The following is a 25,216-nucleotide window of genomic DNA, read 5'->3' on the forward strand; positions in this document are numbered from 1 at the left end:
CTTTTTTTTTCCCAACAAGAACGAGACCTGAACTGGAGCACCAAATCGTGGAGAAATCTTTGCTCAATGGGACGTGCTGAACTTCTTAAAAGCCTTTCTGTACACTTCATTCGCGGGGGCAAAGAAATGCTCACTCAAGTGTGCACTTACTTCGGTGCACACACACTCACACCCCTTACCAAAAGTAACTTCTCCTTTGCCAGCTTTGTCAAATAGCTGAAAAGCCACCATGAACAAAGCATCCGGGGCACACAGGACAGATTCAAATGCTACGAATTCTTGAAAGGATATTAATCTGCAACATAAAACAAGCACAAAGCATAAAATCAGTAGCTTGCAGAAAATAAAAGCATACACAAATACACACTGAGGAAAAAAATTAAATGTCACTGTCAAAAATTAAACTCAAACCTAAACATTTATAAACACTCAGCATTTCCTTTCATATACAGTGGACTGAAATAACAATGTACAGAATCTAAAGAACATGACAGGTTTGAATTATAATTTCAAATGTAAACTGTATTAGCCAACATAGCATTTCTGTTTCAGGCAAATCATTGGACTCTAGAATTAAAGCTTATTTTAGATTAAGATGTGACTGTGCAGCAGCAAAACAGCACAGCTTTGTCATTCATTGATACCTTTATACACCATGTAAAAATGGTTCACAAAGATTCATTTATTGTCGATACCTATTGACCGCATGTGGATTCAACTAGGGATGATATGGTTAGGGGTGATGGAATACAAACAGATATGAAATGTGACACCAAGGAACTTCTAGTCTGCTAAGGCACATAACACTAGTCTAGATCTAGAAATAGTATAAAGGGAAGACCAACCTAAGACAGGGACCAATATGATAACAGAATTGCGGTAGGAAAGCAAAAAAAAGCTTTGTAGCAAAAATGGAATACAAGCTGGGCCTTGAAAAATGAGTGAAATTCAGGTGTATAGTAATGGGCACAGAAGGGCAGGCACTCCGTTGGGGGATGCCTACAGAAAAGCAGATGCAAGAAAGCTAGGGCGTGTACAAGGAAAATGGCAAGGAACTGTAGAGCACATGAAAGAAAAGATGGTGAAATGAGATTAGAAGTGTCAGGCCAGAGATGGGCATGAAAACAAAAGAAGGGCCTGGTTTTTCCTCTCTAGGAAGCAAGCAGTTATTGAAAGTCTTTGATGGGCTGCCTGGGTGGCTCAGTCGGTTAAGTGTCCAACTTTGGCTCAGGTCACGATCTTGTGGTCCGTGAGTTTGAGTCCCACGTTGGGCTCTGTGCTGACAGCTCAAAGCCTGGAGCCTGCTTCAGATTATGTGTCTCCCTCTCTCTACACCTTCCCCGCTCATGCTCTGTCTCTCTCTATCTCTCAAAAATAAGTAAACGTTAAAAAAAAGAAAAGAAAAGAAAGAAAGTCTTTGAGCAAGGTCATGACACAATCAAATCTGGTTGTTTGGAACAACATGACAAGTCACAGATGCTGTGCCTTCCAAGGAGTAAATGCACCAACAAAAGCTTTTCCAGAAATGTTCTTTGTCACTATTTTGTATTTTAATTGTCCAAATATTCCAATGATACACTGAAATAGTCCAAGTTTCTGGAGGATATAGAGGGAGGAAGAAAACAGAAGCATTTTCCTATGTTTCTCAAAACAATTACTTCTAAACATCTTATAGAGAGAACACATTTTTGTACAAAGTACATGTAACAAAGTTAGCTGTTTCCCAGAATGTCACCTGATTGTAATAATGTCACAAAGAAAGGAAAATCCTATGGAGTGTTCAATATACTATCTATCGCTGTCATTCACCACCCAAAACACAACCTTCTGAATGCACAGAGACATTGGGGAACAGCAGATGTTACAGAGGAATGCATACCCAGAACACCTTCTCTACCATTCAGTCTGTCTCACTGAGAATCTATGTGCAAGCAAGGCCGGAGCAGGCAGGGATGGGAAGAGAAGCAAAGTTGGGCCTCAAGGAGCTCACAACCTACTAGGCGAGGGCAAGGCAGTCATGTGCACATATACCCACCAGAATGCACAAGCTGAGGGTCAAAGGTAAAAGAAGAAATAAAGTGTTAGGGGCATAAAAGGAGGAGCAATCCATTCTGCTACAAAACTGGGAAACACCTCATGGAAGTGTGGCATCTCAAGAAGAGATTTTAAATGTGTGTTTGTTTTTGAGAAAGAGAGAGAGAGAGCGCACAGGGAGGGGCAGAGAGAGAGGGAGAGAGAGAATCCCAAGCAGGCTCCACGCTGTCAGCACGGAGCCTGAGGCAGGGCTCAAACCCACAAACTGTGTGATCATGACCTGAGCCAAGATCAAGAGCCGGACAGATGCTTAACCTACCGAGCCACCCAGGTGCCCCTAAAGAAGAAATTTTGAAGTTGAGAAGATCTTAGAGATCATCTACTTCAACCTCCTTATGTTACTTCAACCTCCTTATGGTTTGAGGAAACCAGAAGTTAATGACTGTGTGATGGTGAAGCACTTGTGGCATTTGGGCCTAAACAGCAGGCATCCTGGTCTCCATCTGACTGAGACAGAATTCCAGCTGGTAGGGGAAAGTGGAGAGAAGAGCGAAGGGCAGAGAGAGGTGGTTCCACACTGAGGAAAGAGCGAAGCAGAGAACAGAGGTGACAAGAAATGAGGTGTGCTGTGGTTAAGGGAAGGCTGCATGTGTTGCCGACCTTGCATCTAACAGGTAGTGAGGAGTGAAGAGTGGCTTGAGCTGTAACGCTGGCCACCTGAGCAGGACCTTAAAGGCCACCTTACAAAATCTTGACTTTTTTTGTAAACAGTGAGAAGTCACTGAAGGCTTTGGGAGTTAATAAATACCAAGTTCATATCACAGAAAAGGAATTGGTGTGGAAGATGAATTTCACAGAGAAAGATGAGATGCAGGGAGACAGCCTACGAGCTGGGGACAGCAGGGGTGTAAGCCAGAGCTACCATACCAAGACTGAAAAGAGAGGAAAGGCTAGAGAAACGCAGTTGAGGCAGAAATGACAAAACTTCGTGGTGACTGGATGTTGGAGGCTGAGGGCCAGGGAAGAGGTCTAGCTACTCCCAAGACCTCCAACCTGGATAACTAAGTGAGACGATGATACTACCACCAAAGGTAAAGAAGAAGAGAAAAAAATGAAAAAGAGAGAAGGGACTGTGAGCCAGTAAGACCAAATCTGACCATGTTGCATTTGAGGTACCAGTGGAACACTGAACATGGTGTCCAGCAGGAAACCAAAAGGACCGGCGTGAAACTCGGGAGAGGAGCTGACAGGAGTTGAACCCCACCACTCAAAATTCATGACGAAGTCCTAACCCCCAGGACCTCAGAACATGCCTTTGCTCGGACATAGGGTTGTTGCAAATGCAATGAGCGAAGATGAGCTCATACTGGAAGAGGGTGGGCACCTAGTCAGTATGACTGAAGTCCACATAAAAAAGGGAGATGTGGACACAGACATGCACACAGGAAAAACACCATATGAAGATAAAGGGGCAGTGAGCAGATGCTTCTACAAACCAAGGAATACCAGAGATTTCCAACAAACCATTAGACGCTAGGGGATAGGCGTGCAACAGATAGATGCTCCCTCACGGCCCTGACAAGAAACCACACTTGCTGACACCCTGGATCCCAGCCTCCAGAACTGTGAGACAGTAGATGTATTGTTGTGTTTTAAGTCATCTCATTTGTGGTACTTTGTTACAGCAGCCCTAGAGAACCAACACAGAGGCCAAGATTGGAAACACAGATCTGGGAGGTTTTAAACAAAGGCTACTTAAGGCTGTGAATGAAACTGTCCAGAAGCATCTCCATCCGGAGGCACACTCAGCATCCTCTACGACGCGGCTGCAGCAGAGAGGCGAAGGTGTTTCTGGGCTACTTGCTTCTAACCGCCACTCCAACCCCAGGGCTCCTCTGAGCAGGTACCAACAACCACACAGCCACAGTGCTCCCCAGTTTAACTTGCTGGCAGTTTGTCAAGGCAGAAAACAATCCTATTTGCTCAATTATCCTTGTACAGACGTTAGGTTAATTAAAAGTGAATTGAGCAGTGTGTTCTCCAGAAAAGAGGCACTTTTTTTTTTTTTTTTAATTTAATGGTCTGAAGAAAGAAAGGCTTAAATACAATAAAAAGAGCATCTTTCTTCTCTCAAAATGGTTTGAGAAACCTGAACATTATCTATGTGGGTGAACAAATCCTTGTCTGGCAGTGCCAATGTGGTTTCATAACCATATCTGGCCAATGAATACTCTGGTATTTTAGGCATGTTACAGATACCAAAAAGGTATGTAATTTGGTAATCCTGTTAGATACAAGTATTATACATCTATGTAGGAGGTATACAGATGAACCATGAAATCATAATGTCTTACTGTTCAGCAAGATCATTTTGGATTTTCAAGGTAATCTGACTAGAAGGCTATCAGAATAATTACATAGTACTATATATTCATTTGCAGCATGCTATTTAAACACACACACACACGCACACACATATTTCATATAAACAGTCCTTCGGTCTTGCTTTACAGATTTAATGGGTATTAGCGTCAATTACAACAAAGAATACAAGCTTAATCAAGTTCAGACCTGGCTGGTGAGCTCACTTGGTTCCTTTTCCACCCAAACTTCTCTGACAACACCGGATGCCCTCAAAAATAAATCACACAACTTTGATGACCGTGGTTCCATGACTGTGTCCGCAGAACAGTGTCTGACACCAGTGTTCACCTACAGCAACTAATAGTGTGACGTGGGTCAGCGAAGAGAAGCAAATTCACAAGTCACTTTTTTCACAGGCCTACAACCACTCAGATGAGGGAGGAGTAGGTTTCTACCCCATTTCCTGGCTCCAGAGATTTTTTTAAGGAAGTCGTTTTGTGTTCAAACCACTAGAGCCATCATTCTCTTCACTCTAAAGCCATTTTTAACAGCAGCAACTTTACAACTCCTTGAAAGTCCAGGTAAAGTAGCCCAAACACCACATACTACAACCAAATACAGAGCCAAGGAGAAGAGGGATTAAGAGTAGACTGCATCAGTATGCTGTGCTTAGAGCTGTGTAAGACGGCACACCTATACACACAGAAAGATACTAGAAGGACACGTACCAAAATGATGCCTGAGTGTCCTTACAGTGGCATAACTTTAGGTCTCCTCCTCTCAGCTTTGCAAGGAATAGCTCTCAGCCTGGAGACACTTAAAATATAGAGAATACCATGATATTATGGGGAAAAGTGGCAAGTAACAGAAGCAGAGATAAATTACTTAGCAATTCAGAGGAAGGAAAGATTATTATCACACTGAGAGGAAAGTGATGGAGAATGTCAGTAAAATCACGTGACATCAGAGGGAAGATATGACCAAGTGGACATGTACCTTTGGTCTTGCAGGAGAGGTAAGACGGGCTAGAGGAGAGATGGGAGGTGGGAGAAGGACAGTCTGGCAACTACAATGAGGCATCAGTGCCTCCTCTATGTGCTGAGCAGAGGCCAGTACTGGGAATACACGGGGGAAAAGTGCACCCCCTGCCCCCCAAGAACTGACGGCCCAGGGGGCAGATGGCAAGCCAGGAACCAAGGAAGGAGGGCTGGAGGGAAGAGCCACTAGAAGTGCAATGTCACCGGGGTAAGGGCAGGTGCAGTGGTGCTTAGTAACATGACTTTGTGCTTCAAACCATAATCTGGCAGTGCTGGAAGGAGAAGAGTGTGCAGTTGGGGAGACATGTTGGTTGAACCCAGGGAAGAACCATGAAGACCTAAAGGGAAGGAAGGGCTCCTTACAACGAGGGCATGCAAGTATATGGTGCCACACCCTCAGGACAGGGCAATCTGACAACACAGCAACAGTCTTAAAAACGCCCACACTTTTTGACCCCACAAATGAAGGTGTACAAACTTATGTACAGGGATGTCCAAGTGGCATTGTTGATATTAGTGCAAAAAGTGAAAACAACCTCAATATGCAAAAATATGTGACTGATTACATAAAGGAACATCCATATATAGAATACTATCCAACCACTATAGTTGCTACATACACAAATTCACATTAGGTAAAAAATTGGTTATACAAATGTATCTAAAAAACAATCCCATTTTGTTAAAAATGGACAAAAATAATACTTTATACACATACACAAAAGTGTGAAGGATGTATGCCAAAGTATTAACAGTGGTTCTCTCTAGGTAGTTAAAATATTAGAAATTTAGGGTTTTTCTCTTTTTGCTTGCCCATATTTTCTACTCTTTTCAGTAATACACATACTGAATTACTTTTGTAATAAGAGAAAAATTAAAATTTATATGAAACCAAACATCAAGGATTTAATAAACTTAGGTAGTGGCAGAAGGCCTGAATAAGGGATGGGGGTGTTTGGAGGGGGGTACTGAAAAAAGAAACAAATGATGGAAAGAGTCACACTAACTGGCTATCTGAGGTGGACAACCTCCAGTTTCTCTCTTCCTCCTGCTGTTGCTTATCCTCACTCAGCAGCGGCTTATGCCCCATGCGGTCCCTTTCATCTCCTGCCTGGCTCCCACCTCCAGGCCAACTCTGTGGCTAGGAAAATTTAAGCAACTGCACATAAGGATCTGATCTGTTCAGCTTTCAGGAAGTTTGGATGTAGACAATGCACCATATCAAAATCCAATTACCACTTTTACTTAAGGTTCCTAACCACAAGAGCGCTTCGCAAAAATAACTTCTCCTTATAACCCTCTTCCATGTGTTACAACAGAAGCCAAACGATTGTCCAGGATTAATGGCAGAGATAAAAGTAAAATCGAACTCCAAAAACTGGGTCCCAACCACCAGACCACCCAGGTTCAAGTATCTGAGAATGTCAAGGGGGGGAAAAAAAAACAAACACAGAACTCGGCTTTCCTGAGATCTCCAGTTGAGCAAAAGAGTTTTGGCCTCTATCATTTTAACATCTTTAATAGCTTTGGGGGTTTTCCGCCTCCTTACCTCCCTCCCAAATGCCTTGCAAATATACATTGTTCAGGCCACCAAGCAAATATGTTCCCTGCACCTTCTATATACCAGGCAAGCCCCTAGGCACTAAGGACACCATGAAAATGAAGATGATGGACAGAATCCACGTCTCAAGGATTTCCACTGTAGTGGAGAAGGCAGGCAATGAGCATAAATATACATACATAAAAATAAGATGATTCATAATCAGCTAACTTCTGTGTAGAAGATAAAAGAAATGCTTTAAAGCAGTGCTTCTCAGCCCCAGAGAGCCTATTTAATTGGTCTTAGGAGGGACCTGAGCAGTCATTTTTTTTTCAACCTTCCCAAGTATAGCCAAGCTTGAGAATGATATGGATGGGACAAGGGCTGTCTGCCTATGTGGCCGGCAAATGCCTCTTGGGAGGTGGCAGTAAGTCTCAATGATGAGGAGAAAGCACTGGGAAGATATGGAGCAAGAGTATTTGGGACTGGGGCGCCTGGGTGGCGCAGTCGGTTAAGCGTCCGACTTCAGCCAGGTCACGATCTCGCGGTCCGTGAGTTCGAGCCCCCCGTCGGGCTCTGGGCTGATGGTTCGGAGCCTGGAGCCTGTTTCCGATTCTGTGTTTCCCTCTCTCTCTGCCCCTCCCCCGTTCATGCTCTGTCTCTCTCTGTCCCAAAATTAAATAAAAAACGTTGAAAAAAAAAAAAAAAGAGTATTTGGGACAGAAGAACCTCGGTGAGAGGCTGGCCCTAAGACAGGCCAACCTTGGCAAGACCCATGGGGCAGGGAGCTACCAGAGGGCTGGAGACAGGGGAGGAGGGAAGCTGAAGGGAGACGGGGATGAGGGAGTGCATTGAGCATACGAGGCTATGTGGATTTCAATGCAAGCATGCATGGGGGACAGCCACTGTTGGAGGGCTTTATGCCCAGCAGTGATGGGATTGCATGGAAAGAACACTCAGGATACTGAGGAACACGGATTGCAGGGAGAAGTGAGCCCAGTCCCCAGTGGCTGCAGCAGGCTAGGCCTAAAGCTTAGCAGGAAAGAGAACAGAATGGAAAGGGTTCAAATCCAGGCTCTGTCCAAGAAGTCACAGCACACAACTTATAAAGCCCAGGGGCAAATCAGGCACCACCACCCCCACCCCCCTCCCCACCCCGGAAGCCCAGTGGCCTGTGGATGCAGAGATTATGGCAACCAGAGGCACAAACTCTAAGGCCCTGTAGTTACAGAGAATATGAAAACTACTAGTTAGGCAGATGATGGATTTTACGTCCTAAAATCATCAGTAGTAAAGTGGAAAAAGGCCCAAGTTCTACTTCTTCCTTTGCCTAAGTGGCTGAATGATCTTTCTGGACAAGTTGGAGCAGATCTCCTCTCCTGATCTATGAGGGAGGATCTATCCAATGCATTTCAGTCTACTATCCCGTTTTCTTCCAGCACTGGCCTTGGCATTGCCAGGAGTATATGTGTCCAGAGGCCAGCTGGGCTCCTCAGCTCTACATGCACTTGGGTTCAAACCTCACTGCAGCATTTGCCAAGGGGCTATTTAAATTCATTGGCTCCAATGAAATCTGGCAGACTGAATATTGTTCAAACAAGCATGCTACTGCCTGGCTTTGAAAACCTATTAAAGATTTTATTAGCAACTTTACTGTATTGTTATCACAAGTTTAGCCTATAAATATCACCTCTGCATAGATCACTGCCTCTATATTGCCAAACGTAGATAAATATCATAGGCCCTCCCTTGTAATTGTGACCTTGACTCAATAAGTGATAAGCCCATACTTCCAGATCTACCTGTCTGTCCACGCCTTGCAGTTCACTCCAAACAGCGCTGGGCTACCCAAAGCTGCCTGTGCCAACTACTGGGATTTATAGAGGGCATTCTTATACCTCCAACATTTCCTTCCTTATCAGAGGGATCAAACATATTTAACAGGTATGACTCACCCCCATTCTACTTTTTGTTAATAGTTCACTGAACTACACACTCAAAAATGTCTCTCACCTATACACATTATATACCCCATTCCTTCTTCTCTTCTTTGTTAAATACTACTATCCACTCCCCAATGACCTCAGGAGAATATGTCATGTCCTGTCACCTCTCCAACCTTTTAAACCTTGAGTCATAAAAAAGTTCTGATCACGGCCAATGCCCACAAGAGTAGTACTGGATCAAGGAAAAGAATGCCCCCAGAGACAAATCATGTTCTCTATCCTTGTAAGGCTCTAGACAAATATCCTGTTCATTCTTAAATGCCAATAAGCATTGCGGGGGAAAAAAAAACCTAAAAAGCTATCTTATATGACATTATTTCCATTTTGTCTAATAACCAATATTGACAGAATTTAATAATGTGCAGCATAAATATCCTGTATCTTAATTACATCATGGGGTATACAGCATTTTGAGATCTACCCAAAGATTCGTATTTCTTTTAAAAGGATAAGTGTATTACGTTTAAAAAAAAACATAAACAACTCATTTTAAATTGGAGGTTGCCTTAAAGGAGGAAAAGAATTAAAAGGGAATAGAAAGACCACTCGTTTAAAAGAAAAAAAGGGAGAGGGCACCTGGGTGGCTCAGTTGGTTGAGCGTCAGACTTTGGCTCAGGTCATGATCTCGTGGTCCGTGAGTTTGAGCCCCGCGTCGGGCTCTGTGATGACAGCTCAGAGCCTGGAGGCTCCTTCCAGATTCTGTGTGTCTCTCTCTCCCTCTACCCCTCTCCCACACATGCTCTGCCTCTGTCTCAAAAATAAATAAACATTAAAAAAAAATTGTTTTTAAAGGGGGGGAAGGGGGCGCCTGGGTGGCGCAGTCGGTTGAGCGTCCGACTTCAGCCAGGTCACGATCTTGCGGTCCGTGAGTTCGAGCCCTGCGTCAGGCTCTGGGCTGATGGCTCAGAGCCTGGAGCCTGTTTCAGATTCTGTGTCTCCCTCTCTCTCTGCCCCACCCCCGTTCATGCTCTGTCTCTCTCTGTCCCAAAAATTAATAAACGTTGAAAAAAAATTTCATTTAAAAAAAAAAAAGGGGGGGGAAGTAGTTTTAAACCACAATGGAAAATTCACTTAGGTAAGCAAAATAGATTGAAAATATATTTATATTTCCTAGATCTTCCTTTGTTCTTCTAAGGCTGGATGAGAAGGCTTCAACTTCATTAACATGGTAAATGAAGGACAATGGGGATATAAGCTTTAGGTAAGAAATCAGGACCTGAAATGCGAGTGGGCACCGAATTTGTTCACTAGCATTTTTTAAGTGACCGCTATACACTGGCTATCACTCTGCATAAAGCAGCAGGTTAGTTGTTTGGTTGCCACGGAGTAACCAGGTGGTTTAAACGCTTCCAGTAGAGCACACACTGTGGAACCCTTTACTTATCTGACTTGAGTCTTCAGTTTGACTGTTCCTTTGGTTCAGAGCTGAAAAGCACAAAAGGTACCTTCCACTCAAGAGATTGTGTGAGTACTTAAAAAGCCCGGAAGACAGGCTGAAGAACAGAATTTTCTCATGAACACTTTTAGCAGATGCCCATATTAACTATGGGTGTTTCTTTGCTTATATAGCATTTGAAAACACCAAATATCGACTGAGTTAAATGATTTTTTAATTGGGACACAACGCCTCTCTCAGTGTACTTTTCTGCATCTTTGAAGCCAGGTAATGATGATTACAGTGATGTCTGAAAACAAATAAGCACCTAAGCACAGACACACAGAAAGTGACAAGAGCAAATGTGCTACTTTCTTGCGTCTGCCAACGACAATTCCTGGTTCATCTATTAAAAAAAAAAAATCAAAAATAAGCAGTAAACTAAATTTTTAGAAAACACATGAAATTAAGTTTTACTGTTCCTTTTCAGGGAACATTATCGATTACTCAGAAGTATTTTAACTTTTTTTTCCCTTCAACTGTAAGTCTTACATTATGGATACACACGAAAACCTTCTTCGATGTGATGACATAAGCGTTTGGCAAAGCAAAAATTAAGTGACTGAAATAGCCTTTATCATATTTTAAGAAATAAAATTATTCATGCTGTGGGCAAGAAGAAATAAAGTACACAGGCTTGAGCCCAAATATCACACACACAAAAAAGCCAACATTAATATTTGCTGTGCCAGCTGAATTCAAATTAACCCAATTTTACATGTTAATTAAACCAGCTATTTTCTTCTTATTGTATTTTTGCTTCTTAAATAGTAGAGTCTACAAGTGATTCCCAACAGACTTGTTCCAACAACAATGACGTATTCATTTACTTCTATTATGACCGTACAATACAGTAACTGAGCAGTAATTTTTCACAGTCAATTACATGTGTGGCTCTTTATGCTTAAAGATGCTGAAATAATGTGTACTATAGAGCCATATGCCTGCATCTTTAGTGTGCCTGAGGCAGTTGCCTGGGTAACACATTTTCTCTTCGGTTTAGCATAACCCTTCATTGAATATCATTAGGTGTCATTAAATAGCAAACATTAACATGAACTTCAATACACTACTTAGATAGAGTCATTTTACCCATGTAAACAAGTGCTCCATCATTTATAAGAATCTTAAAATAGATTATGATTTTCTGTATTTAAGACGACGAAAAAGAAAAAAAACAATGCCCACGTGTTGATTCCAAATTGAATTTGCAGAAATTTCTGATAACATAGGAGAATTCAGACCAAATTTCAGGGATAACACTTCTTATAATATTCAATGTAAGCAAAGAAGGATTGGGTTTTTTACTCAAAGTTTACTTTAAATTTACTCAAAGTTGCAAAATAATTCCAGCACTTGCATCTCAGATCATAAGACTTTTACTGTTTTCTGACAAGGTGGGGAGAAGACACCCCACCATTAATTTAGAGGATAAGGTACTTAAAAATCAAGGCATGTAGCAATAAATAGAAAGTATGGGAGACATTATGCATTATCTAAAATATCTTAAATATTGAAAAGTTACTAATGTGTTCCATAGCTCGGATATGGCAACATGCAGTTTATACAGAGTTTTTCAGAGCCAACGGCCTCCATCAAGGGTAGCCACCATCCCCAATAATCTGCATCAGCCCTCCATCCTATGCCACTCCACACAAACATCCATGTCTAAGAAACACAATGTGCGGGGTGCCTCAGTCGATTAAGTGTCCAACTTTGGCTCAGGTCATGATCTCACAATTGATGAGTTCGAGCCCTACACTGGGCTCTCTACTGTCAGCACAGAGCCCACTACAGATCCTCTGCACCCCTCATCGCCCCCCCCACCCGCCACTCACACATGCTCTCTCTCTCAAAACTAAACATTAAAAAAAAAAGCAAAACAATGCGCTTGCTTTACAAACACAGTCTCCACACTTAGAACAGAAAGCTCTGCCAAGAACAAATGAGTTCTTGGTAATGAGGATGGAGATCCCAGATACAACTAGGATGATGAGCTGAGATCTTTTTTTTCTCCCTCCCACATCTGTTTTCTAATCCACAACAAGGAAGAAATGGCCACACAAAATGCAATGACTTAGCTTCAGGTACCAAGCTTCCCCTTCCACTATTCCACGAATATTCATGTAGCTGCTTGAATAAAATCTTAATCACTGTGTTCGGTCCGCGGGCTGAGATGTGGTCAGAAAACACACACACACACACACACACACACACACACACACATACATATATATACGATATTATATATTTGATATTAAATGTATATTCCATTTTCGTTTTAGCACTCTGCTCTAAAATGAGGTAAATCATGAGAAACAAATTGATAGCCCCAATCAATCTTTAAGTCAAACATTTCCAAGGATATACTGGGATCAGCAGAGATTCAGTCACATCACTGAAGCCTCTATGAGAATTTATGTTCTTAATGATTATCTAAGACACTCTAGGATTTCAAATAAAATTTTTAAATTAAAACTAAATTGTATAAACTGCCATTATTGCAAAAAGTAGCCTAATCGCTTCAGAAATGTTACTGAGAATTGAAACAAAAATTGATTTCTGCTCCTAACAGTTGAAATGATGTTTCTGGATTTTACCCCAAATCCACAATATACAAAATGCTATTTCCATCCTTATCCCCAGTAAAGATTAATTAAAATTCTACTACATGAACAAAATTTGCTTGCCTAAGAACTGGTAAAGGTCTAGAAAAGAAAAAAGAAATTTTTCATATTTAATTGTATTTTGCTACACAAATAAACACGAACAAAATATAATGAATTCACCTGCTAACACAGGCCACCCACAAATGTAGATTCTCATGAAAAGAACCAAAAGCATTTATTATAACTGTTTGAGCCTGGTCTACATAGGTTTACATTTTATTTTATTCTCTGGAAGAACCTATATAAATGTTGAAAACAGGTAAGAAAGGAAAAATTTTCTGCCCAACAGGTTTCCCCATCCTATTCCACACTATCTCTGTATTCATTAACAAGTCCTATTTCTAAAGGTCTCCTCACAATACCAAGCTTTTTTAAAAGCAGACAATTACAACACAGAATAGCGATTGTAAAGAGTAATCAAAATTAGAAACTGTTGGGAGTACTTTATATTTTTGCAAAAGCAAATTAAGCTGTAAGACTTTTTTATAAGAGACTTTTTTTATAAGAGGCGCTTTTGCTTTTTCTGGCTATAATTATTGCTAATTGTGGAAAAGCAACATCAGCGCTTTAATGCTTTTTCCTTCAGTAAGCTGGTGACTGTTTTACTTCCTGACTTCAAAAAAAAAATTAAAAAAAACCCAAAAACTGTAAGAAGAAAGCAAGCACTGGTCAGGACATCATAAAAGGCATAGAAAGAGGGTTTCGATATGAATTACACATTCCTCAGATACTTTCAAAAAGGGTTTTCTCCCATGGAAATGTAACACCCTTAGTGAATTTAAAAATTATATTCTACATCAATAACCAGAAGGATAATGTGAATTAAAATGCATTAAGAGGTAACACAGGACTATATTTCTTTAACTCTACTGCAGAAGGTCTGAACTCACCAGACCATAAACACAGAGAAGGGCAGGGGACAGAGCTGAATGGACCAAAGGGGACAGCAGGCAGTGAACACTGAGGCCTTCACAAGGTGCTGAAGGGCAGGGTAGGAGTCTAAAAAGGATCACGAACCTAATCTTATGAGTGGTTTTCTCGATACAAAGAATTCCTCAGAGCAATTTTACAAAAACTAGAATGACCCCAGACTATGGTGGCACCAGCCTATTTAGAGAAGATAAAAGTGAAGACAGGAGAAGATAAAAGATTTGCTAAAAATCTCAGCACCTGTTACAGAGACAGCCTGCATAAAATGTTAGTGTTCTTAGGAGAAAAAGGACAATCAGGGATTTTAACATGCTGAATTTCAATATGGAACCAAAAAGAGAACCTGAGAATCTCATCCCCTCATCATCTCAATACTAATATGTCATACACTCATGGCACTTTTTGTGTCCAATCCATTCAGAGTCATTCAAAACATATTGATGGAGTGCTACCATGTGCCAACCCACTGTCCTATGATCTGCAGAGTCAGCAGTGAACAAAACAGACAAATATCCCCGCCTTCCTGGAGCTTACAGGCAAGTGTGTGCCAGAAGTTGGAGAGGGAGATAATAAAACAATAAATAAAATCCTTATGAAGGAAAAGGCATGGTGGGGGTACAACTTAAAATAGTATGCGCAGGGGAAAACCTCCCTAAGGAAGTGTTATCAGAGCAAAGACCTAAAGGAAATGAGGGAGCTTCCTGAGGGAAGAGGAAGTGCAAAGGCCCTGAGGTGAGACTAATCATGATGTGCTCAAGGTGCAGCAAGATCAATAAAGGGGTTGGGACAAAGTATTAGGAGGAAGAACAGAAGCAGATGAAGTAGGGGGGAAGGGAAGGAAAGTGGCCACTGCTAGGCCTCACTGGCCACAGTAAGGACTCGGGCTTTTGCTCTGAGTGAAATGGAGAGCCAGAGAGTGCCATGATCCAACTTAGGTATGAACGGGATCACTCTGGTTTCTGTGCTGAACAGACTGAAGGAAATCTAGAAGCAGGGAGATCTGTTAAGAGGCTATGACAATAATCTGAGTGAGAGATGATCTTGCCTCAGACAATGATACTAGCAGCACAGAAAGAAAGAAATGGTCACATTCTGGATATCCTGTAACTGTCTGCCACAATGCTACAAATGGAATTAAAAAAAAAAAAAACTAACTCATGTGAAATGCAGGGTCACACTGGGAGCTCGATTATTCACTAGCAATCAATCTAAAGAACTAGCCAACTGGGGGCCACATACCATTCACCAGTTGCACAGAATCACTATGGAGTGAGTTAATGAAGAGTTTTAGTTTCTTCTCCCTTTTTTTTCTCTTTTTGGTGCTCATGTAATACAGTTTTCTTTTTGAAAATTTACATTTAGATGAGCTTGAAGAAAAGAGAAAAGTGAAGCTGAACTTCAGTGGTATGTACCTTTGCTTCCCTGCTGCAGCTTTTACGCATCTTCACCAGCAGCTGGTGCATCACTATCTTTCCCAGTGCGGGTTACATGGGCTCTTTGTTAGCAACCTACCAGATGCGTCTTCTACTAAGTACCTCCCCTCAAGGGATGCTCCGGTCAGGGAGCCTCAAACCATCAGCCCTCCAGAGAGGGCCACAGAAGTTATGAACTTGGAGTCAGACACTTGTTATAATTTGTCTCCTCTGCCTTTAAGGAAACAAGACAAAGCAATTGAGCTTGTCTTGGAGTTTTCCTTTGGATCTTCTCTCATTTTTTGGACTTGTCCCACACTTCTACTAGGTCTTTGCCTTTCTTGGTCAACTTTCTGGCACCTTCCTTTTTCGTACTGTCTATATTGGTACCGTGAAACCTGAGAAGGAGCTGATATTAGTCACCATGCTAAGAAATTGGAGGGAAGGAGTTTTACCATATTTTGAGGGTAAAGCCAAGTAGATCTGACGAAAGACTAAATGTGAAGTGTGAGAGGAAAAGGAGGAGGAAGCAAGGATGTCTCCAGGGTTTGGGACCTGAGCAACTGTGAGATAGAACGTCCTGAGACAGCAAATAAGAAAAGAAGAATGCTTTTGGAGAAAAGAACCAGGAATCCAGTTTAGGACACTTGAGGTTTCCAAAGTCCTGCTAAACATGCAAATGGAAATCTCAAGGAAGCAGCTGAACAGAGAGGACTGTGGAGTTCAACCAGGAAGAGAGGGCTACAGATATAAAAGCAAAAGTTATGGAGTATTTAGAACCATGAGGTAAGGGAAATGAAATCTCCAAGAAGTGTGAGAAGAAACAAGAAGTCCCAAGGACTGAGCTCTGAGAATGGGAGATGAGGACGTATCTGAAAACAGGGCTCAGAAAGAATAATCAGGGAGGCAAGAGAATGGGATGGGTGTCCCGAAAGCAGTATTTCCAGAAGGTGTGAGGGAGAAAATATGTTAACCTGAAGAGAAATATTATCATTGGATTTTGTTATGCAGATCTGTGATAGAACAGAAAAAATAGACAGATCCCTGCTCCTTGTTCCTGGCACAGAGCTCCTAACCCCCTTGGAACTTCCTGGGTGACAGCAGTGTCTTTGTTCTAGTAAGATGACTCTGGGTGGGTTCCTGAATAGAGGGGCTGGTCACCGAAAAAAGCAAGCCGTGATGACAGCTTGGAATTTTCAGCTCATCCCCCATTCTCTAGAGAGGACAGAGGTGCTAGAAATGGGTGAAGCCTCCATAAAAATCCCAAAAGGGCTCAGAGAGCTTCCAGATTGGTGAACATGTGGCAGCTCTGGGGGAGGGCATGGAATCTCCATATCCACTGCCCCATACCATGCCTATGCATCTCTTCCATCTAGATGGCTATCTGCATCCTTTATCATATCCCATTTTTTAATTTGTTTAAAAATTTTTTTAAGTTTATTTATTTTGAGAGAGACAGACAGACAGACAGAGACAGAGTGATCAGGGGAGGGGCAGAGAGAGAGGGAAAGGGAGAAAGTGAGAGAGAATCCCTAACAGGCTCCGTACCATCAGCATGGAGCCTGACATGATGCTCGAACTCACAAACTGTGAAATATGCCTTGAGCTGAAATCGAGGCAGGCACTTAACTAACGGAGCCACCCAGGTGCCCCTTTTATCATATCCTTTTATAAAAACCTGGTAAACAGCAAACTGTTTTCCTGAGTTCTGGGAGCCACTCTAGCTAATTACCAAACTCAAGGTGGGGGTCATAAGAACCTCTGATTTATGGGTGATCAGTTAAGTTAACAACTTGGACTTTGCAACTGGTATCCGAAGTGAAACCAGAGGGAGGTGGTCTTGTGAGACTGAGCCCTCAACCCATAGGATCTGATGTTATCTCTTCTAAGGGAAGAGAGGAGATAGGGTGAAGGAGGCAGACATCTTAAGTCAGATTTCTGAGTATACCTTGCTTTTGTCAATACAGCTTTGACTTGGGAAACATGTTTTACATATTCAAGAATTAAATTAACTCTAAAAGAAAAAAAGCAATCCCTAAAAACTGAAGACAAACTGAAACGAATGAACCTAACCATATATCTAGTTGGTGGCCAACCCACACAGAGGAATGAATTGTTTCAAATAACTTTAGAATACAGTCTTTCTACTGTAAGTATTTAGTGAGACACATTCTATGCACAAACAGAGCTGAAAAGAATCTTAAACTTCATTCAATATCTGTTAGCAGCAATACTGGTGTTATTAATAGTTTTGAATGTAACCTACATATTGCAAATAGGTAATTCCATGAATGTTGCCGGTAGCCAAGAGTTTTTCAATGAAAGAGTAAAGAGATGATAGAGAAATTGAATAAAATACTTTGAATTTAATTTTGCCAATTGTTTAACTCTGAGTTAGAGTTAAACCAAATACTTTGAATAAAAATACTCTGAATTTAATTTTGTCAATTGTTTAACTCTGAGTTAGAAATGCCAGTGTGGACTGAAAACTTTTCCCCCATTAGCCACTGGAAAGGCCTCAAAGCAATGGCAACCCAAAAGAAGCACATGTGATACCTACAGTGTGGTCTCTAAATACAAGTGCCCATTAAAAAGAATAAAGACTCCATGAAGAGTGGACAATTCCAGGTCCAGAGCAGGAAGTCCATAAAACAACATTCTGCTTTGCCAGGAAGCAAGTAAGCTATCAAATACAAATGGATCCTACCAAAAAGGGCTAAGGAGAAAATATAAATGGGCCCCTACTTACCAAAATGAGATAAATATGATTCTCCCCTGAAGTCCAGACCCAAACATCTAACAGCCTAGCTCTCCGCGTGTATGTGTAATGAGCACATCAATACTGACACGTTCTACAGAAGTCTTGAGGCCAATCTAGCAAGAACACCCAAAAATTCAACCACTTCTTACCATCTCCACAACTGGCACTCTAAGCCTGCCATCTTTTGCCTTCTTCCACTCTTGCCCATTTCATTCTATTCCCCATAAATCAGCTAGGGAGATCCTTTCAACATTTAACTCACATCATGTCAGTTCCATGCTCAAACTCTCCAATGACCTCTACTACACGTGGAATAAAGTTGTACAAGATCTAATAAAATCTGGCCCTGGATACCTTTTTGGCTTCCTTCACTTTCCTGCTCTTTGCGAGTCTCGAGTCCCCCTGCCGCTTCTCAGACGCGTCAAACACTTTCCTATCTCATCTGCATCTATTATTCCCTCCACCCAGAAGCTGAAGACCTAGATTCCCACATAGCTCACCCTCACTGAGGTCTCTGCCCAAATGGCATCTTGCAGAGGTCTTTCCTGACCACCCTATCCACCATGGCACCCTTGAGCACTCACTCACCACCTCCTTCCCGTGCTTTCATACATACAGTTACCTGCCTCCATACCATAGATCTATTGGTTTACATTGTCCATTTGCTATATCAGAGCATACTGCTTACTGTTTGGTTTAGAACTATGCCCGGCACATAGCTAATGTCAATAAGTATGGGTTAAGTGAATTACTAAATATGAAATTAACCTAGATTTTTTAAGTACTGAGGTTCCCTCAGGTCTGTAACACAAGGCTACTTTACTGTACTATACATCCTTTATTACAGATACTAAGTTACTCTATAATTTCTACACAGGTTCAACAGTTATCCTCTGCCATCTCTTACTCTTCTAGACTGAAAATCCCAAAACCTTTTTATCAGATTGTGGTGGAAACGTTACCCTCAGAAACCTTCATTAAAGTCAGAGAATCTCAATCTATTTACTAGGAAGTGACGCACTGACAATTATGCCACAATCAATGGGAAAGTTAATAGGCACTAAAATCTCCTCATGATTCACTTCAGGAATCCCTCACAGCTTCGTGCAAGACTCTTTATTTCAGCAACTGCCACATCTTGTGCCTAGGACACTGCCACGGGTAGAGAAACAGATGTGCAAGTAGCCAGGAAACAGAGCGTACGCATGATTCCCTCTCCTTCAGCCTTTTAGATGTGAGTTTTAAACCCCACCAGTGCAGACTAAAGCAAGACTAAACAACCAAGCAAAGAAAGCAGGAGGGAACATGTTTTGGCTCTTTCATTTTCTGAACACCTCCACACGCTGGGAAGAATATGGAGGAAGGGTTGGTATTTTCAGTTGGCCCAGTAAAGAAAGATAAGAATTCTGAGAATATGGTATGCAACGGGACCTCAAGGTTGAGTCTAAGAGTGAAAGGGGGAGAGTGATCCAAAAACTATTCCTGGGTTAGAAACAATAGATGTGAAGAATGTGAGGGCAGTTTTTCAAAGGTCTGTGGGTGTGGATGACAGCTGATGTAGTGCTCATGGAGCTTTTAAGTCCACGTTATGCGGGCCAAATCTTGAGTCTTGGAGGCTAAGAATCGTTCAAAGGGCATCAGAACTCCTAAGCAAGGACACAGGCAGAGTTCTCATGCAAAGCTCTATTTTCAATATTCTCCTCTATGTGTAGAAAGTTCAGTAGAGCAGACTGGGCACAAGCCAAAAAGAACTAGGTCCAAATTCTAGTTCCAGCAATTCACTAACTAGGTGGCTCTGAACTCTGATTCTGTACCTCCCTTTATAAGTGGGGCATGAAAGTACCTGTTTTAAAGACTCGTTATGAAGATTAAATAAGAAAAGTGATTGAAAGTGTTAGCACCAGACCTGGAACCATAATATATTCTCCTCTCTCCTCAAACCACTAGTACCTCAACCCACATCCTCCCTCTCATCTATTTCCCAGAGCAGAACCAAGGAAACCAGAAGAAAACTTCCTCCAAATCCTACCACCACATTTACACGTCTCTGCCCTATACTTTGCCTGCCATTCCATTGTTCTAGCTCAGCATTTCTTAGACTTTGGGGTCTTAGGGCCCCTTTTCATTCTTAGGAATTTTTGAGGATTCCAAAGAGCTTTTACTTATGTGGGTTATATGTATCATATTTACTGTATTGAAAATTAAACAGGCAAAATTTTAAAGTATTGATTAATTCACTTAAAAGTGAATAAATCTACTACATGGCGATATAAATAACATGTATCTGTATGAAAAATAACTATATTTTCTAAAACAGAATATGTAGTGAGAAAAGAAGCATTTTATGTCTTTGCAAATCTCTTAAATATCTGACTTAATGGAAGACAGCTGCATTCAATCTGCTAAAATACGTTGTTTTGTTAGAGGGATATGAAGGATTTCACCCTTATGCAGATTCATAGTTAGAAAAGGAAGGAGTATTTCAGCAGCCTTTTCAGATCACTGTGGCTATTCTACAGAACACCACCAAATCCTAACAAGTGATAGTTCCTTACAGATTAGTTACAACGTGGAATCTGAAACAGTATCCCACTCTTACATTAAAATCCATAGGTCTGTCATGCACTGTGAATACGTCTTCCACCCGTGCATGATTTTGAAACATCCTATACTGGACAACTGGCAAATACTTTCACTAAGTTATGCCGATCTTCGAAATGTTGGCACATTTCATTACACTGTATTAAAAACTCACATTCATTAATATCCCCCACTAATTACATCAGAAAAGTCTAAGCATTGGGAAGCTGTCACATGAAAATTTTCTCTCAAATAAAAACAGCGTTCTGTGAAGAAAAAAAAAAAAAATGCCTAGCTCAGCTAGCAACTCAAATCAACTGCTCAAACGCTTTTCCTCAGACGACCAACCACATGACAATAACCAGCAGCAATTCTTTATGCCTATTTCCCATTTAGTCACCCAGCATTTTCAAATTATGTGTACTCAAGGGTGAGACTTAATAAAAATCAATGATTTATACTGCTTCTCCAAGGCCATTCTGAAGTGGAATTAACCTCCTCATCACTACCGTCACTGCGAATGTGTGCTAGCAAAGAGCATGACTACTCCCTCCTCTCGTTTGGCTTGGTGGCACTCCTTAACTGGTGTTAAGGCTTCACAAGTTTTACTCACCACTTTTAGAAAAAGGCAGATGTGACTCTGAGTATTATTATGTAAACAGCTCTGACCTCACGGATTCCTTCAAAAGGTTTTCAGAGGCTCCCAGAGACCACACTTTGAGAAGAGCTGTTCTGGATGAACTCACCCAGTTCTCACAAGACCGCACCTCCTCCTCAGACAATGCACTAGAATTTCTTCCTTTTCTCTCTTACGTGTCAGATCTCCACACTCTACAGTCATTCCCCTGAGCTTACGTCATGCTGTCATCTGTCCAAAACTCCCCTTTCCCCTACAGGAATGGCCCCTACTTCTCACCTTCCCTTGACAGCCACACTCTCCAAGAGGGGCTGCATTTGGTATGTAAGAGAAGATGGGGGGAAGAGGAGGAGGGATGTCCCTACATATGAACGAGAAGTGAAATCAACACCCAGTCATTAATCAACCTTTTCCCGAATTAAAAAGAAAAATAAACCCAGGCACCTGACATTCCTAAAGGTTTTCTAATATACCAGCGACATAATACAAACCTTTTTAAGAATTCTTTTTAATTTGCTCCTTGCAGACACCGTCTAGCCACCACATCGCACGCACCCCCCTATGATTTCAGACATCAAATATTAACACAAAGTGAGAAATGCAAAAAGAAAGGGGGTTAATCAGACACCTTGAGAGAAAGAAAAAAATAACACTGATTCAATGAGAGCTGCTAATGAGGCTTTTTGTTTTGGTAGGTTAATTTGGGAGTCTGATGACTAAGAAGAAAATTTAAGCTTCTCAGGTGACTGCTGTTGATTATTATCAAGTTTTTTTTTAATGAAAGAGATGCCTTTGCTTAATTCTATAGCTTATGAATTTCAGGTGTTTATCTGAAATCCGTGTCCACCCCAGTATGTAGAAAACGCTCCTCATTAGCAAATTGAAAGACCTCCTCTTATTGATTCTGGATTATATTTGACAGATGAGCATTTCAGACTATGAACTGCTGATATTTAAATACATTACCCTAATACTCTTTAAGCATTGCCAATTGTAAACCTCATTAACTCCCAGCGTGTGGCCAAGGCCTGGATTTCATCGCAACAACCTCACAAAGTGAAAACAGGTATATAAAAATGATTTTATCATCAACAACATTATTATATCCTCCTTCACCTTGTGAAGTATTTAAAGGCCATACTTCTTTTTTTTCCCCTCAGATTAAGATCAAACATGGGAAAGGCAGAGAACAGACTTGACTTATGTGTGATTTAGTCACACATTTTTAAATCATCAACTTCTTTTTTATTGTTTCTTCTTTAACACCCTTATTCCTTATGCCTCAAAATGAGAATTGGCCCAGGAATGATTCTCTGTACTCTGAAGAGAAAGCAATTCTTTGCTGATTATATTGCTATCATTTTGATTCAATAAACCTAAAGGTCAGAAGGCTTTCATGGTCTGTATTTGTAATGAAAATCAGGATCAAGGGAGCTTTTGCCCTTCCGCTCCACAGGGGGTTTCTGTCCTCCCTGAGCTCACCTTAGGACACCTGGGATACAGGAGGACAGGTGTACCGCACCAAATTCCCCACTTGGCACTGTCCCTGGAGCGGGGACTGAGATGGTGGTAAAAGGGACATGTCAGCTCATTAAGAAATCAGGATTTCTGGGATGCCTAAGTGGCTCAGTCGATTAAGCGTCCGACTTTTGATTTCAGCTCAGGTCATGATCTCCTGGTTTGTGGGTTTGAGCCTCATGTCAGGCTCTGAGCTGCCAGCTCGGAGCCTGCTTGGGATTCTCTCTCTTTGCCTCTCTCTCTTTCTCAAAAATAAATAAACACACATTAAAAAAAAAAAAAAAAAAGAAATCAGGGTTTCTGATCTTCCTTTTTTTCTTTTTTAATTTACATCCAACTTAGCATATAGTGCAATAATGATTTCAGGAGAAGATTCCAGTGATACTCCTTTTTTCAAAAGAAGAGCCAACTTCTATTCTTGCATGGAGTGCAAAGAAGTTCCACGCCTGAGATGGAAAACGTGTATGTGTTAAATTCATACATATGATCTCAGCTAACCGATTAGATGCCAGAGCTGGCCAAGGCCCCCCCACACAGACAGGGGTCAGTTTATACTAGATAGTGAGCATCCTGAGCCCAAGAGACCAGGCACCCAAACACATCCAGCTTATTCTGGCCCCCACTTAGTCTCCCCAAGTAAGAAGGTCACGTACTAGGAAAAACAGCTTTTGAGTCCCAGCTGTCTCTAGTGAGATATCAGTTAATAATAAACAACAAACAGAAAACATGTTTGCAAAGCTCAAAGGGACACACATGAAATTTATTTTTACTTGCTCTTGGTAGATAGTTGTGTGAATAATGTATAAAAATTACCCTTGGATGATACACACAAAAAAAAAACCCTTCATTCCCATTTTAAACAAAAACATAATGATGAGAAATCTAAAACACACATCAAAAATCATACAGACAAATCCAAAGTCAAGCACAGAGTTCATACTGTTTAGCTAAAGTAAGAGGGTCTGGGCCCTAGAAGTCCTTCTACGCCTCTTCCTCCTTGCTTTCCTCCTCTCCTTTCTCTTCAAATGCTGCAACAAGCCCTTCTTACCCATGAGGTCCACCACACAAAAGGCTTCCAGGACTGGGCATTCAAAGTTTCTTATCATCTCTCTCAAGGAATTTCACAAATTGATTAAACCCATTATTAAATCTATTAAAAGAATGGAATTTGGGGAATCTAAACACAACAGGCAATTAGAAGAGAGGTGGGGACAGGTGAAATCAGAGAATATATGTGGGCTGTAAGACAGGCACATTAGGCCAAGACTCAAATTATCCTTTGATGGCTCTTCATTGCTCTCAAAATAAAGGCCTACAATCCTTAGTATGAAGTACAAGTTCCTATGTACTTTCCTCCACTATGCTCTGCATTTTCTGTGCTCCTGGTATGCCAGCCTCTGCATTACAGAATATGAGCAAGCAGCTCATAGAACGGAAGTCTGACCAAGTCACTACCCAATGAAACACTGAATCAAAACCAAGAGTGCTCCAGAAAATCCGAATCCCTTTACCATAAATTCTAGCAGTGCACAGATGTTTAAGCTTCCATGCCTAGAGTTCAGCCCAACCCTATACATAAGTGAAGCCTCCAGAGAGGGACTGTGCCCTCACAGAGAGGGTTTGCAGCAGAGGTTTCTGCCTGGAAAATGTCGGGATCTAGCCAAAAGTTACTACTGGAAAAAAAAACTGCTCAGAATCAGGCTATTTGGTTTCCATCCCCTGCATATTCTTTGCAAGTACAGGCTTTCTGAACCACGGAGAAAAGAGCTATGTTAGGGTATTAGTCTCCTGGGGCTGCTGTAACAAACTACCATAGACTAGGGTGTTCCACACAACAGAAATTCATTCCGTCACAGTTCTGGGGACCAGAAGTCCAGAAGCAAGGTGTCAGCAGGGCTGCACACCCACCAAAGGGAGACTCTTCACTGGAGAATCCTTCTTTGCCTCTCCCAGCTGCTGGCAGCCCTGATGTCTGTATCACGTCTCTCTACTTTTTATAAGAATACTTACAGCAGGGGCACCTGGGTGGCTCAGTCGGTTAAGCGTCCGACTTCAGCTCAGGTCATGATCTCACAGTCCATGAGTTCGAGCCCCGCGTCAGGCTCTGTGCTGACAGCTCAGAGCCTGGAGCCTGCTTTGCATTCCGTGTCTCCCTCTCTCTCTGCCCCTCCCCTGCTCATGCTCTGTCTCTCTCTGTCTCAAAAATAAAAACATTAAAAAAAATTTTTTTAAAAGCTTACAGCATTTAAGGCATGGATAAGCCAGGGTGCTCTCTTCAAGATCCTTAATGTAA

The 25,216-nt window shown here is 41.6% G+C and overlaps 1 protein-coding gene across 6 annotated transcripts in view; it reads right to left on the reverse strand.

Annotated features, from left to right (window-relative positions):
- The window catches only part of SLC25A13 (solute carrier family 25 member 13), a 192,118-nt gene that overhangs the window by 115,244 nt on the left and 51,658 nt on the right, over positions 1-25,216 (reverse strand). For 5 of the 6 annotated variants that reach the window (XM_045494859.1, XM_045494856.1, XM_045494857.1 and 2 more), the window contains one exon: positions 180-295. The exons of the other annotated variant lie outside the window; for it this stretch is intronic. In XM_045494859.1, the coding sequence (XP_045350815.1) occupies positions 180-295 (116 nt within the window). The remainder of the gene's footprint in view (positions 1-179; positions 296-25,216) is intronic. 6 annotated transcript variants of the gene reach the window in all.

The sequence above is a fragment of the Leopardus geoffroyi genome, chromosome A2, assembly GCF_018350155.1.
Source record: "Leopardus geoffroyi isolate Oge1 chromosome A2, O.geoffroyi_Oge1_pat1.0, whole genome shotgun sequence".
Lineage (NCBI taxonomy): Eukaryota > Metazoa > Chordata > Mammalia > Carnivora > Felidae > Leopardus > Leopardus geoffroyi.